A 12,715-nucleotide genomic window follows, 5' to 3' on the forward strand; every position below is an offset into this window, starting at 1 on the left:
CTAAAGGCGTCAAGTGAGGCAGATGTATCTTCAGAAGGTAGATCTTCACTCATGTGATCCAGATGCCCCTTCTCTAGAGAAATCTTCATCATCTATCGTGTCAAACACACCAATGACGTGCTCCGCGATGTCTGAGGCTTGTAAGGAGTCTGAGGAGAGAGCAGGCGGTGGTGAGGCAGATGTATCTTCAGAAGGTAGATCTTCACTCATGTGATCCAGATGCCCCTTCTCTAGAGAAATCTTCATCATCTATCGTGTCAAACACACCAAAGAGGTGCTCCGAGACGTCTGAGGCTTGTGAGAAGTCTGAGGAGAGAACATGAGGTGGTGAGGCAGAAGATTTGTGGACAAGAAGGCACAGAGAGAAACAACGGAGAAAGGAAGTCATAAGGGAAGGGAAATTATGGAGGGAAGCTTTTTGGATCCCGAACTGGACTAATACAGAGATGCCTCCGTTCCAGAAGCAGAGGGGACGTCCCAGGTATAACAACCTTTGTAGGTCTTCAGTTCATTCCTTGCTGTACCCTGATGGATCCGCTATGTGACTTCAATAAACCAACTCCAGTCTAACTCTTATGTGTGTACACATTTTCTGATTACAATAACACACAAAAATCTACAATCTGAATTGATTTTGCATAATCCAGTAGTAAATTTTGTTTTTACACAAAATTACAAATGCAGCAGTCGTAAATGATTTTATGTTTCCAAACTAGAATGGTTATGGGGTACAAGAGAATTTTTTTTTTTTCCTTTAAACTCACTATCCTACTAATCCTACTAATATAATAAATGGGAAAGTTCGGATGTTTGTTACTCGATCACGCAAAAACGGCTGAACGGATTTGAATGAAATTTGGCACACACATAGTACATTACCTGGAATAAAGTATAGGATACTTTTTATTCCCATAACCAAAAAGGGGGCGGAGACAAATACAAATTTCACTGGGAAATGTAAACTGCAGCCATTCTTACACTGGTAATGGCAGGGTTCTCAAACTTTGCACAGTTGGTCACTGGGTGACTGGGATTAATATTCAGAAAGGTGGGTGGAGTCTATAAAAGCCAATCAAAATCCACCTATTGATTTTCAAGGGGAATATGTAATTGCTGCTATCCTTGCACTGTTAATGGCACAAGCCTTAAACCTGGTACAGTTGGTCATTGGGTGACTGGGGTTCAAATTCAGACAAAGGGGTGGAGCCACAAACAGCTAATCAGATTTGTATCATTCCAATGCAAGTTATTGATGCCAATTTGGTTAGAAAAGTGGGCACAGCCAACAACACCAGCCAAATACATAAGCGGGCAACACGGGGTCATAAGTGGGCGGAGACAAATACAAATTTTACTAGGAAATTGTAAACTGCAGCCATTCTTACACTTTTAATGGTAGGGTTCTCAAACTTTGCACAGTTGGTTACTGGGTGACTGGGATTAATATTCAGAAAATTGGGAGGAGCCTACAAAAGCTAATCAAAAATTACCTATAATTTTTCTCTTGGATTGATCATAATGGTACATACTAGGCTGGCTTCAGCATGTAGTGTTGTTGGTGGTATAGCTGTTAAGTCAGTTACCTATCACACACTGAAACCTGGGTTCAATTCCCAGCCCTGCCTGGGTTCAATTCCCAGCCACGGTGAGTTGGCTTTTGACATGCTACAAATCCTTAAGTATGCTACTTTTTCTCTTGGATTGATCATAATGGTACATGCTAGGCTGGCTTCAGCATGTATTGTTGTTGGTGGTATAGCGGTTAAGTCAGTTACCTACCACACACTGAGACCTGGGTTCAATTCCCAGCCCAGCCTGGCTTCAATTCCCAGCCACGGTGAGTTGGCTTTTGACATGCTACAGGAGGAGGAGGAGAGAGAGAGAATTCCGCAGAATCCAGCGAGCATCCCTAAGGCTGGGCCCTCCCCCTGACCCCCCCCCCCCCCCATACCATGGACCATGTGGACTGGTATAGCTCAGGGTGCAAAGCCCCAGTCGGCCGGGGCTCCGCATTCTGGCTATTCCAACCTGCATGGGGGACAAGGGGTTAAAGAGGCTTGGAATATGCTCCTGCCATAGCGGAATAACAGGAAAAAGAGCTTTGATACAATAGAAATGCTTCTCCCACAGCGGGGTGACAGGAAAAAGACCTATGACACAATAGGAATGCTCCTCCCACAGTGTGGCGACAGGAAACATAGCTATGACACAATTGGAATGCTCCTCCCACAGTTGGGTGACGAGGATGGAAGGACATGGGAAGGGCTCTCACCTGATGAAGTGACGCTGAGCTGGGCGGATATGGAGAGCTCTCCGTTGGCGTTTTGGGCATGGCAGGTGTACAATCCGGCATCACGGGGATGGACATTATGTATCTGTAGCCAGCTGCTGACCTGGTTCCTCTGGGGACCTCCCCAAGACTGGAAAACAAGAAGAGAATCTGTCACGGCTCCTCACAGGATGGATATAAAGATAGGATCAGTAAGGGGCGGGATATAGGGTAAGGGGTTAGGTTGAGCTCTCGGTTGGATGGAGGATAAGGGATGATGTCACAGAGGTTGGTTGAGGTTAGGGATTAGGATGGATATAAGGATAGGATCAGTAAGGGGTGGGATAAAGGGTGAGGGGTTAGGTTGAGCTCTCAGGGTTGGTTGGAGGATAAGGGATGTCACAGAGGTTGGTTGAGGTTAGGGATTAGGATGGATATAAGGATAGGATCAGTAAGGGGTGGGATAAAGGGTGAGGGGTTAGGTTGAGCTCTCAGGGTTGGTTGGAGGATAAGGGATGTCACAGAGGTTGGTTGAGGTTAGGGATTAGGATGGATATAAGGATAGGATCAGTAAGGGGTGAGATAAGGTTAGTTGAGCTCTCGGGGTTGGATGTCACAGAGGTTGGTTGAAGTTTAGGGAATAGGATGGATATAAGGATAGGATCAGTAAGGGGCGGGATATAGGGTGAGGGGGTTAGGTTGAGCTCTCAGGGTTGGATGGAGGATAAGGGATGATGTCACAGAGGTTGGTTGAGGTTAGGAATTAGGGTGGATAGAAGGATAGGATCAGTAAGGGGCGGGATATGGGGTAAGGGGATAGGTTGAGCTCTCAGGGTTGGATGGGGGATAAGGGATGATTGTCACAGAGGTTGGTTGAGGTTAGGGAATAGGATGGATATAAGCATAGGATCAGTAAGGGGCGGGATATGGGTTGAGGGGTTAGGTTGAGCTCTCAGGGTTGGTTGGAGGATAAGGGATGTCACAGAGGTTGGTTGAGGTTAGGGATTAGGATGGATATAAGGATAGGATCAGTAAGGGGCGGGATATGGGGTGAGGTGTTAGGTTGAGCTCTCAGGGTTGGATGGAGGATGATGTCACAGAGGGTGGTTGAGGTTAGGGATTAGGGTGGATAGAAGGATAGGATCAGTAAGGGGCGGGATATAGGGTGAGGGGTTAGGTTGAGCTCTCAGGGTTGGATGGAGGATAAGGGATGATGTCACAGAGGGTGGTTGAGGTTAGGGATTAGGATGGATATAAGGATAGGATCAGTAAGGGGTGGGATATAGGGTGAGGGTTAGGCTTAGCTCTCAGGGTTGGTTGGAGAATAAGGGATGTCACAGAGGTTGGTTGAGGTTAGGGATTAGGGTGGATATAAGGATAGGATCAGTAAGGGGCGGGATATAGGGTGAGGGGTTAGGTTGAGCTCTCAGGGTTGGATGAAGGATAAGGGATGTCACAGAGGTTGGTTGAGGTTAGGGATTAGGATGGATATAAGGATAGGATCAGTAAGGGGTGGGATATAGGGTGAGGGTTAGGCTTAGCTCTCAGGGTTGGTTGGAGAATAAGGGATGTCACAGAGGTTGGTTGAGGTTAGGGATTAGGGTGGATATAAGGATAGGATCAGTAAGGGGCGGGATATAGGGTGAGGGGTTAGGTTGAGCTCTCAGGGTTGGATGAAGGATAAGGGATGTCACAGAGGTTGGTTGAGGTTAGGGATTAGGGTGGATAGAAGGATAGGATCAGTAAGGGGTGGGATATAGGGTGAGGGTTAGGCTTAGCTCTCAGGGTTGGTTGGAGAATAAGGGATGTCACGGAGGTTGGTTGAGGTTAGGGATTAGGATGGATATAAGGATAGGATCAGTAAGGGGCGGGATATGGGGTGAGGTGTTAGGTTGAGCTCTCAGGGTTGGATGGAGGATAAGGGATGATGTCACAGAGGGTGGTTGAGGTTAGGGAATAGGATGGATAGGATAGGATCTGTAACGGGCGGGATATAGGGTGAGGGGTTAGGTTGAGCTCTCAGGGTTGGATGAAGGATAAGGGATGTCACAGAGGTTGGTTGAGGTTAGGGATTAGGGTGGATATAAGGATAGGATCAGTAAGGGGCGGGATATAGGGTGAGGTGTTAGGCTGAGCTCTCAGTGTTGGTTGGAGGATAAAGGATGTCACGGAGGTTGGTTGAGGTTAGGGATTAGGATGGATATAAGGATAGCATCAGTAAGGGGTGGGATATAGGGTGAGGGGTTAGGTTGAGCTCTCAGGGTTGGATGGAGGATAAGGGATGATGTCACAGAGGTTGGTTGAGGTTAGGGATTAGGATGGATAGAAGGATAGGATCAGTAAGGGGCGGGATATGGGGTTAGGTGTTAGGTTGAGCTCTCAGGGTTGGATGGAGGATAAGGGATGTCACAGAGGTTGGTTGAGGTTAGGGATTAGGATGGATATAAGGATAGGATCAGTAAGGGGTGGGATATAGGGTGAGGGTTAGGCTTAGCTCTCAGGGTTGGATGAAGGATAAGGGATGTCACAGAGGTTGGTTGAGGTTAGGGATTAGGGTGGATAGAAGGATAGGATCAGTAAGGGCTGAGGGTTAGGCTTAGCTCTCGTGGTTGGATGTTACAGAGGTCGGGTGAAGTTCAGTGATTGAGCTGAATATAGGGAATGTGGTGAGACAGGTTGGGATGAGAGTTTGCTTGAGGTCTAGGGCTGGTGGACCTCTCTGTCTCTCATTAGTCTTTTTTTCAAGGTCCAGTATCACAATCTTATTTACTAGAATAGCAATCCTTCCATCATTACATACCTGCACAATAATATGGCTGCTCTTCCCTGGCAGAGGTCTGTCTATTCCGTCCTTCCTCCAGTGCAGATCAGGGATTGGCTGACCCAGCACATCACATCCAAAGACCACAGTCTGACCCACCATGGCCACCATATCCTGCGGTGAGCTCACTAGGACGGGAGCTGTGGGAATTCATATCATGTTATTAGAAATTGTATGAAGAGGACCAGTCACATGCCCACTATGAACTCCATATGCCAGAGGGAGTGCAAGGTCCAGGAGTAAGGGTGTAACTAGAAATCACTGGGCCCTCCTACAAAACCTTGGATGGGCCCCCTCTCCCTACCCCAAAAACAGAAATTGGAAAGGCAGGACGGCAAGATAATGAAAAAAAAAACTTACAGTATAGGTAGCCAGGTATAGAAGCCCCCAGTATAGGTAGCCAGGTATCGGTGCTCCCAGTATAGGTAGCCAGGTATAGGTGTTCCCAGTATAGGTAGCCAGGTATAGGTGTTCCCAGTATAGGTAGCCAGGTATAGGTGCCCCCAGTATAGGTAGCCAGGTATAGGTGCCCCCAGTATAGGTAGCCAGGTATAGGTGCCCCCAGTATAGGTAGCCAGGTATAGGTGCCCCAGTATAGGTAGCCAGGTATAGGTGCCCCCAGTATAGGTAGCCAGGTATAGGTGCCCCCAGTATAGGTAGCCAGGTATAGGTGCCCCCAGTATAGGTAGCCAGGTATAGGTGCCCCCAGTATAGGTAGCCAGGTATAGGTGTCCCCAGTATATGAAGCCAGGTATAGGTGCCCCCAGTATAGATAGCCAGGCATAGGTGCCCCCAGTATAGGTAGCCAGGTATAGGTGTCCCAGTATAGGTAGCCAGGTATAGGTGTTCCCAGTATAGATAGCCTGGTATAGTTGCAGCTAGTATAGGTAGCCTGGTATAGGTGCCCCCAGTATAGGCAGCCAGGCATAGGTGCCCCAGTATAGGTAGCCAGGTATAGGTGTCCCCAGTATATGAAGCCAGGTATAGGTGCCCCCAGTATAGATAGCCAGGCATAGGTGCCCCAGTATAGGTAGCCAGGTATAGGTGTCCCCAGTATAGATAGCCAGGTACAGATGCCCCGGTATAGGTAGGCAGGTATAGGTGCCCCCAGCCCCAGTATAGGCAGCCAGGCATAGGTGCCCCCAGTATAGATAGCCAGGTATAGGTGCCCTCAGTATAGGAAGCCTGGTATAGGTGCCCCAAGTATAGCTAGCCAGGTATAGATGCCCCCAGTATAGCTAGCCAGGTATAGGTGCCCCCAGTATAGGAAGCCTGGTATAGGTGCCCTAAGTATAGTTAGCCAGGTATAGGTGTCCCCAGTATAGATAGCCTGGTATAGGTGTCCCCAGTATAGATGCCCCCAGTATAGGTAGCCTGGTATAGGTGCCCCCAGTATAGGTAGCCTGGTATAGGTGCCCCCAGTATAAGTAGCCAGGTATAGGTGTCCCCAGTACCCTGTACGTGCCAAGCCCAATTCCGGGCACGACCCAGTCGTGCTTGGCGAAATAAAGTTTCTGATTCAGTATAGGTAGCCAGGTATAGGTGCCCCCAGTATAGGTAGCCAGGTATAGGTGCCCCCAGTATAGGTAGCCAGGTATAGGTGCCTTCAGTATACTGTAGGTAGCCAGGCATAGGTGTTTCCAGTATAGCTAGCCAGGTATAGGTAGCCAGGTATAGGTGTCCCCAGTATAGATAGGTATAGGTGCCCCCCCTATAGGTAGCCAGGTATAGGTGTCCCCAGTATAGGTAGTCAGGCATAGGTGCCCCCAATATAGGTAGTCAGGTATAGGTGCCCCCCAGTATTGGTAGCCAGGTATAGGTGCCCCCGGTATAGGTAGTCAGGTATAGGTGCCCCCGGTATAGGTAGGCAGGCATAGGTGCCCCCAGTATAGGCAGCCAGGCATAGGTGCCCATCAGTATAGGTAGTCAGGTATAGGTGCCCCCCAGTATAGATAGCCTGGTATAGGTGCCCCAGTATAGGTAGTCAGGTATAGGTGCCCCCCAGTATAGATAGCCTGGTATAGGTGCCCCAGTATAGGTAGCCTGGTATAGGTGCCCCAGTATAGGTAGTCAGGTATAGGTGCCCCCAGTATAGATAGCCTGGTATAGGTGCCCCAGTATAGGTAGCCTGGTATAGGTGCCCCAGTATAGGTAGCCTGGTATAGGTGCCCCCAGTATAGGTAGTCAGGTATAGGTGCCCCCCAGTATAGATAGCCTGGTATAGGTGACCCCAGTATAGGGATCCTGCGCAGGCTCCCCCGAATCCTCCCCCGACAAGCAGAGATATACTTACCTCTCCGGAATCCAGCACTGGCTCCCCCAAATCCTCCCCCGACAAGCAGAGATATACTTACCTCTCCGGAATCCAGCGCTGGCTCCCCCGAATCCTCCCCCGACAAGCAGAGATATACTTACATCTCCGGAATCCAGCGCTGGCTCCCCCGAATCCTCCCCCGACAAGCGGTGATATACTTACCTCTCTGGAATCCAGCGCTGGCTCCCCCGAATCCTCCCCGACAAGCGGTGATATACTTACCTCTCCGGAATCCAGCGCTGGCTCCCCCAAATCCTCCCCCAACAAGCAGAGATATACTTACCTCTCCGGAATCCAGCGCTGGCTCCCCCAAATCCTCCCCCAACAAGCAGAGATATACTTACCTCTCCGGAATCCAGCGCTGGCTCCCCCGAATCCTCCCCGACAAGCGGTGATATACTTACCTCTCCGGAATCCAGCGCTGGCTCCCCCGAATCCTCCCCCAACAAGCAGAGATATACTTACCTCTCCAGAATCCAGCGCTGGCTCCCCCGAATCCTCCCCGACAAGCAGAGATATACTTACCTCTCCGGAATCCAGCGCTGGCTCCCCCGAATCCTCCCCGACAAGCAGAGATATACTTACCTTTCCGGGGAATCCAGCGCTGGCTCCCCCGAATCCTCCCCCAACAAGCAGAGATATACTTACCTCTCCAGAATCCAGCGCTGGCTCCCCCGAATCCTCCCCTGACAAGCGATGGTATACTTACCTCTCCAGAATCCAGCGCTGGCTCCCCCGAATCCTCCCCGACAAGCAGAGATATACTTACCTCTCTGGGATCCTGCCCAGGTGCAATAGCCACTCTTCCTTCGGGTAAGGCGGAAATAGCCGAATCCGATCCTATTCGTCTGCACAGTAGAGCGGATCCGATGGGGTTCAGCTATGAAGAGTTGCTATTGCACCTGTGCAGGATCCCGGAGAGGTAAGTATTTACCTTGCCACACTGGCAATTGAACGGAGGGACAGGATCCAGAAGCTTCCCCCTCCCGGGGCAGGTATCCCTCAGAGGGTTTTTTTTTCCATTACAGGTTTTCTTTAAGAGGAATAGTGGTAACAAGGCAAAAACCTTTTTGAAAAAGACCTTGTAGTTTTTGAGAAAATTGATTTTGAAAATACAAAGGAAAAATGGTTTTGAAACAAATGTTTCTGAGTTTAACCATTTCAGCCGCCCAGACGTGATCCTCACCTCCAGGCGGCTGCTCTGTTGCGGGGCCGCGCTTCTGCGCGCTCCCGTGCTGTTCCTCGGTAGACCTGTGATCAGTGAATGGAAACATGGTTCCCGATCACCTATCAAAATCCCCAGCAGAAAAACCGATGATCTCTTACCAGAGCCTGCAGTCTTTCTGCAAAAAAAAGTTTCCCCGTCCTCTTTGCGCTTCCGGTTAGCGAGAAGCACAAGATTAAAAAAAAACCCTCAAGGTGTCCATCTTGTGGCCAAATAGTAAAACTACATCTACAAACATTTGTGAAGGGAATTCACACACATTTTAGCTTTTAAAATTAACTGTTTATTTTCCCTCATAAAAAAATTACCCAAATTTTAGGAAAAAAAAAAAAAAAAACAATTAAAAAAAAAAAATAACATAAATAGTTACCCTAAGGGTCCGAAATTTTTAAATATGCATTTGAAGGGGGTATACTAGGAACATTTTTTAAATTATAAGCTTGTAAATAGTGATGGATGCAAAACGGAAACAAGGCACCTTTATTTCCAAATAAAATATTGGCGCCATACATTGTGATAGGGACAAAATTTAAATGGTGTTATAACCGAGACAAACGGGCAAATAAAATACATAGGTTTTAATTATGGTAGCGTGGATTATTTTAAAGCTATAATGGACGAAAATTGAGTAATTAATTATTTCTCTTTTTTTTTTTATTAATCCTGTTAAAATGCATTTATAAAAAAATAATTCTTAGCAAAATGTACCACCCAAAGAAAGCCTAATTAGTGGTGGAAAAAACAAGATATAGATCAATAAATTGTGATAAGTAGTGATAAAGTTATTTGCGAATCAATGGGAGGTGAAAATTGCTCCGATGCATAAAGTGAAAAATCCCCGCGGGCTGAAATGGTTAAACACCCTTTTTCTTTGCATTTTCATAATCAATTTTCTAAAAAAAAAAAAACTTCAAGGTCTTTTTGGAAAAGGTTTTGACTTGTTCACACTTTTTTTTGCAATTTTACGTAAAAAATAATTGACAACTGCAGGTTTTGTCATTTCATGTAATATGCCAAATTTACAAATGGATTACGCAAAATCAATGCAATTTCAAAATCATATTTACATGTAATCATAAAATTGTATGGACAATTTCACGTAAGACAAAATGAGCATATACAAGCATGACTAGCCACAGCTTTTCCAATAAAGAAGCCTTTCCACAGCTAGTGCTTGCAACCTATGTACCCAGTTATAATGGATGCCTTTGTATCGTGCTGCCCCCTGATGTTTGGAGATGGGACTACAGGCTATATTTATACTAACTTGGGGCTTCCTCCAGCCCCATCAGGTTACCTTCTAATCCTCTCTGGTAATCCGGCCAGTCGCTCCCCCGCCACGCTCCCGGCTGCAGACGCAGAACACTCCCAGGTGCAGGAGCACGTCAGGGCATCGCAGAAGGCCAAGCCGTGCATGTGCAGAAGAGAGCAGGCAGAGGAGATGCAGGAGCACGTCAGGGCATCGCACAAGGCCAAACCGTACATGTGCAGAAGAGCGCAGGCAGAGGAGGTGCAGGAGCACGTCAGGGCATCGCACAAGGCCAAGCCGTGCATGTGCAGAAGAGCGCAAGCAGAGGATCAGAAGAGAATGCATCGACAGGAGATGACACCTCATAGGGCTGGAGGAAGCCCCGGGCAAGTATAAATATAGCCTGCAGCCCCATTTCAGGTTTACCTTAAGTGGCTGCATTACAAGAGTTAGTGGTAGATCTGATGAGAACTTGGAAAGTTTTGAATGCTGATCATTAACCCTCCTGGTGGTTAATTTTTTTTTTTTTTTTGCCATATAGGCAAAAATCCTTTTTTTTTTTTGTTTCATGTAAAGCTACCAGAGTGGTAGCTACATGAAACACCACTAGAGGGTGCAATAGCAAACAGGGGAACGCGTATATAACGCGCTCCCCTGTTTGGCTTCCCCTGTCGCCATGGTCGACGATCGGAATGACGTCATGGACTTCAGCCGACGTCCTGACGTCAGACGCCTCCGATCCAGCCCGTAGCGCTGCCCGGAACTCATTGGTCCGGGCAGGGCTCTGGCGGGGGGGCCCTCTTCCGCCGCTGCAAAGTGCTAGCTGCGCGTACAGCATTTTACATGGTGAAAATCGCCCCACCAGGGGCTGAGATACCTTCCTGCGCGGCATAACCCGAGCTCAGCTCGGGCTTACCGCCAGGAAGGTTAAAGAACAAGCGACAACCACGCTAACTTAACCTAGAAATAAAAAACACGTATATAAGTAGATAAATACTAGTCCTACTTACATAACAGATGTATTGTGCTATCCACGTAATGATTCCTGTGAATTTTATAAAGGAAAAGCAGAAAATCCAAGCTAATGCTGACATCATATCCTCCCTCAGCGGATCGCTCAGAAACAAGACAAGACAAATAACATTTATATCGCGCTTTTCTCCTGGCGGACTCAAAGCGCCAGAGCTGCAGCCACTAGGACACGCTCTATAGGCAGTAGCAGTGTTAGGGAGACTTGCCTAAGGTCTCCCACTGAATAGGTGCTGGCTTACTGAACAGGCAGAGCCGAGATTTGAACCCTGGTCTCCTGTGTCAGAGGCAGAGCCCTTATCCATTACACCATCCAGGCACCATACAGCCTCATCAGTCTGCAGATAGACTGTACACACGCTCTACTAGTGCTGGAACGCCCGCCCAGCGGGAGGGTCCGACGGACCCGTCATTCCAGCAAATCAAGCGTGTGTACACACCTGTAGACTCAACTTCCTGGCAGGGCCCTGTGTACCACAGACAATGTCCTCCCCCCACCACCACCACCACCTCCAGCACCATGGCCAGCTTAGACTCACCTTCCTGGGAGGGCCCTGTGTGCCCCCCCCCCCCCCCCCCCCAGCACCACAGCCAGCTCAGACTGTAAACCTAAAAAATATCCACAGACTGCTTAGCCATTGTCCCCCTACCCCCCCCCCCATCCCATGTCCCCTATTTTCCCTTGCTTTGGCAATACCTGTAATGAATCTTGGTCATGCCAATAAAGCTATCTTTGATTTGATTTGACTCACCTTCCTGGCATAGCCCTGTGTGTGCCACACTCAGCACCGCTCTCCGTTTGCTCCTGATGGCCTCATGTAAGCGGCAGATGTTCTTGTAGGTCCTGCGGTCTGAGCCACACACAGGCTCCTGGCTAGGGCAGACACACAGCGGCTTCTGCCCAGCCTTCACCTGGCACCTCAGTTCCTCACCGCAGGTCCCAAAATGTGTCTTCGTTCCAGGCAGGTCACACATTTGTCCATCCACATTAGCACACTCCCAGCAGCATCCACATTGGTCCTTTGTCCTTCCAGCTGGGCAGCGGGGGGACACTGGTGGGCAGCGCTCTTCCTGGCATGGGGAGCATCCTTGAAGTTCCACCTCATTAGACCAACCTTTCATGGGCAGAATTCTGAGTAATGCTGGGATAGGGGTGGACAGGAGCATGGACACCAGGAAAAGAGTGTGAAACATGTCCAAGTGGTGGGACTGGATGCTAGATGAGGTGAGTGCACGCCAAGCACCAACCGTGGTCTCCAACGAAGGGTGACTCCTGGAGGAGACAAACACTGCACACCAGCAATGGACTCTGGAATGGGGAGACTTCTCAGAGGTTACAGCTCTGCTCTCTGCTGTTTTATGGTGCAAGGAGGGTCAATTCACACCTGCAGGAGACCTCTGCTCATCATTGGAGGGTTCATGGTCACCCTCCACCCCCTTCTCCCACCTACTAACTGCAGGACAATAGCTGAAGTGCTAAAGTCATCAGTAGGTCCTATCACTGTCCCCTTCATGGTGCAATCTCCATAGCCCCATCCACAGAGAGAAGCCATTGTCTCCCCATTGTGTGACCTCTAATCACATCTGAATAGATCTACTCATTGTTCTGGAGACAATTGTCTATCACAGCAGCCTATGAACGGAGATGAGGACTACTGGCCAGGAAATCTCTGAGATCTGTTTATGGAGCTGACGATATGATCCAGCACACACTAAAGCCCCGTCTACACGGGGAGATGTGGCGGCGATGTTCCTTATCATTCGAGCCGCTGATGCGGCTCGATTGATAAGTTCTGACAGGTCCGATC

General features: G+C 48.6%; 1 protein-coding gene across 1 annotated transcript; it reads right to left on the reverse strand.

Moving 5' to 3' along the window:
* Positions 1–202: 202 nt before the first annotated feature.
* On the reverse strand, positions 203–12,101 carry LOC137527396 (kazal-type serine protease inhibitor domain-containing protein 1-like). The gene is made up of 4 exons (XM_068247913.1): positions 11,660–12,101; positions 5,070–5,230; positions 2,273–2,420; positions 203–306 (listed from the first exon to the last, which is right to left on the reverse strand). Exons 1-4 carry the CDS (start codon positions 12,099–12,101, stop codon positions 203–205), a joined length of 855 nt encoding a protein of 284 aa, XP_068104014.1.
* Positions 12,102–12,715: the final 614 nt, after the last annotated feature.

This window comes from Hyperolius riggenbachi, chromosome 1 (genome assembly GCF_040937935.1).
Source record: "Hyperolius riggenbachi isolate aHypRig1 chromosome 1, aHypRig1.pri, whole genome shotgun sequence".
NCBI classification, from domain to species: domain Eukaryota; kingdom Metazoa; phylum Chordata; class Amphibia; order Anura; family Hyperoliidae; genus Hyperolius; species Hyperolius riggenbachi.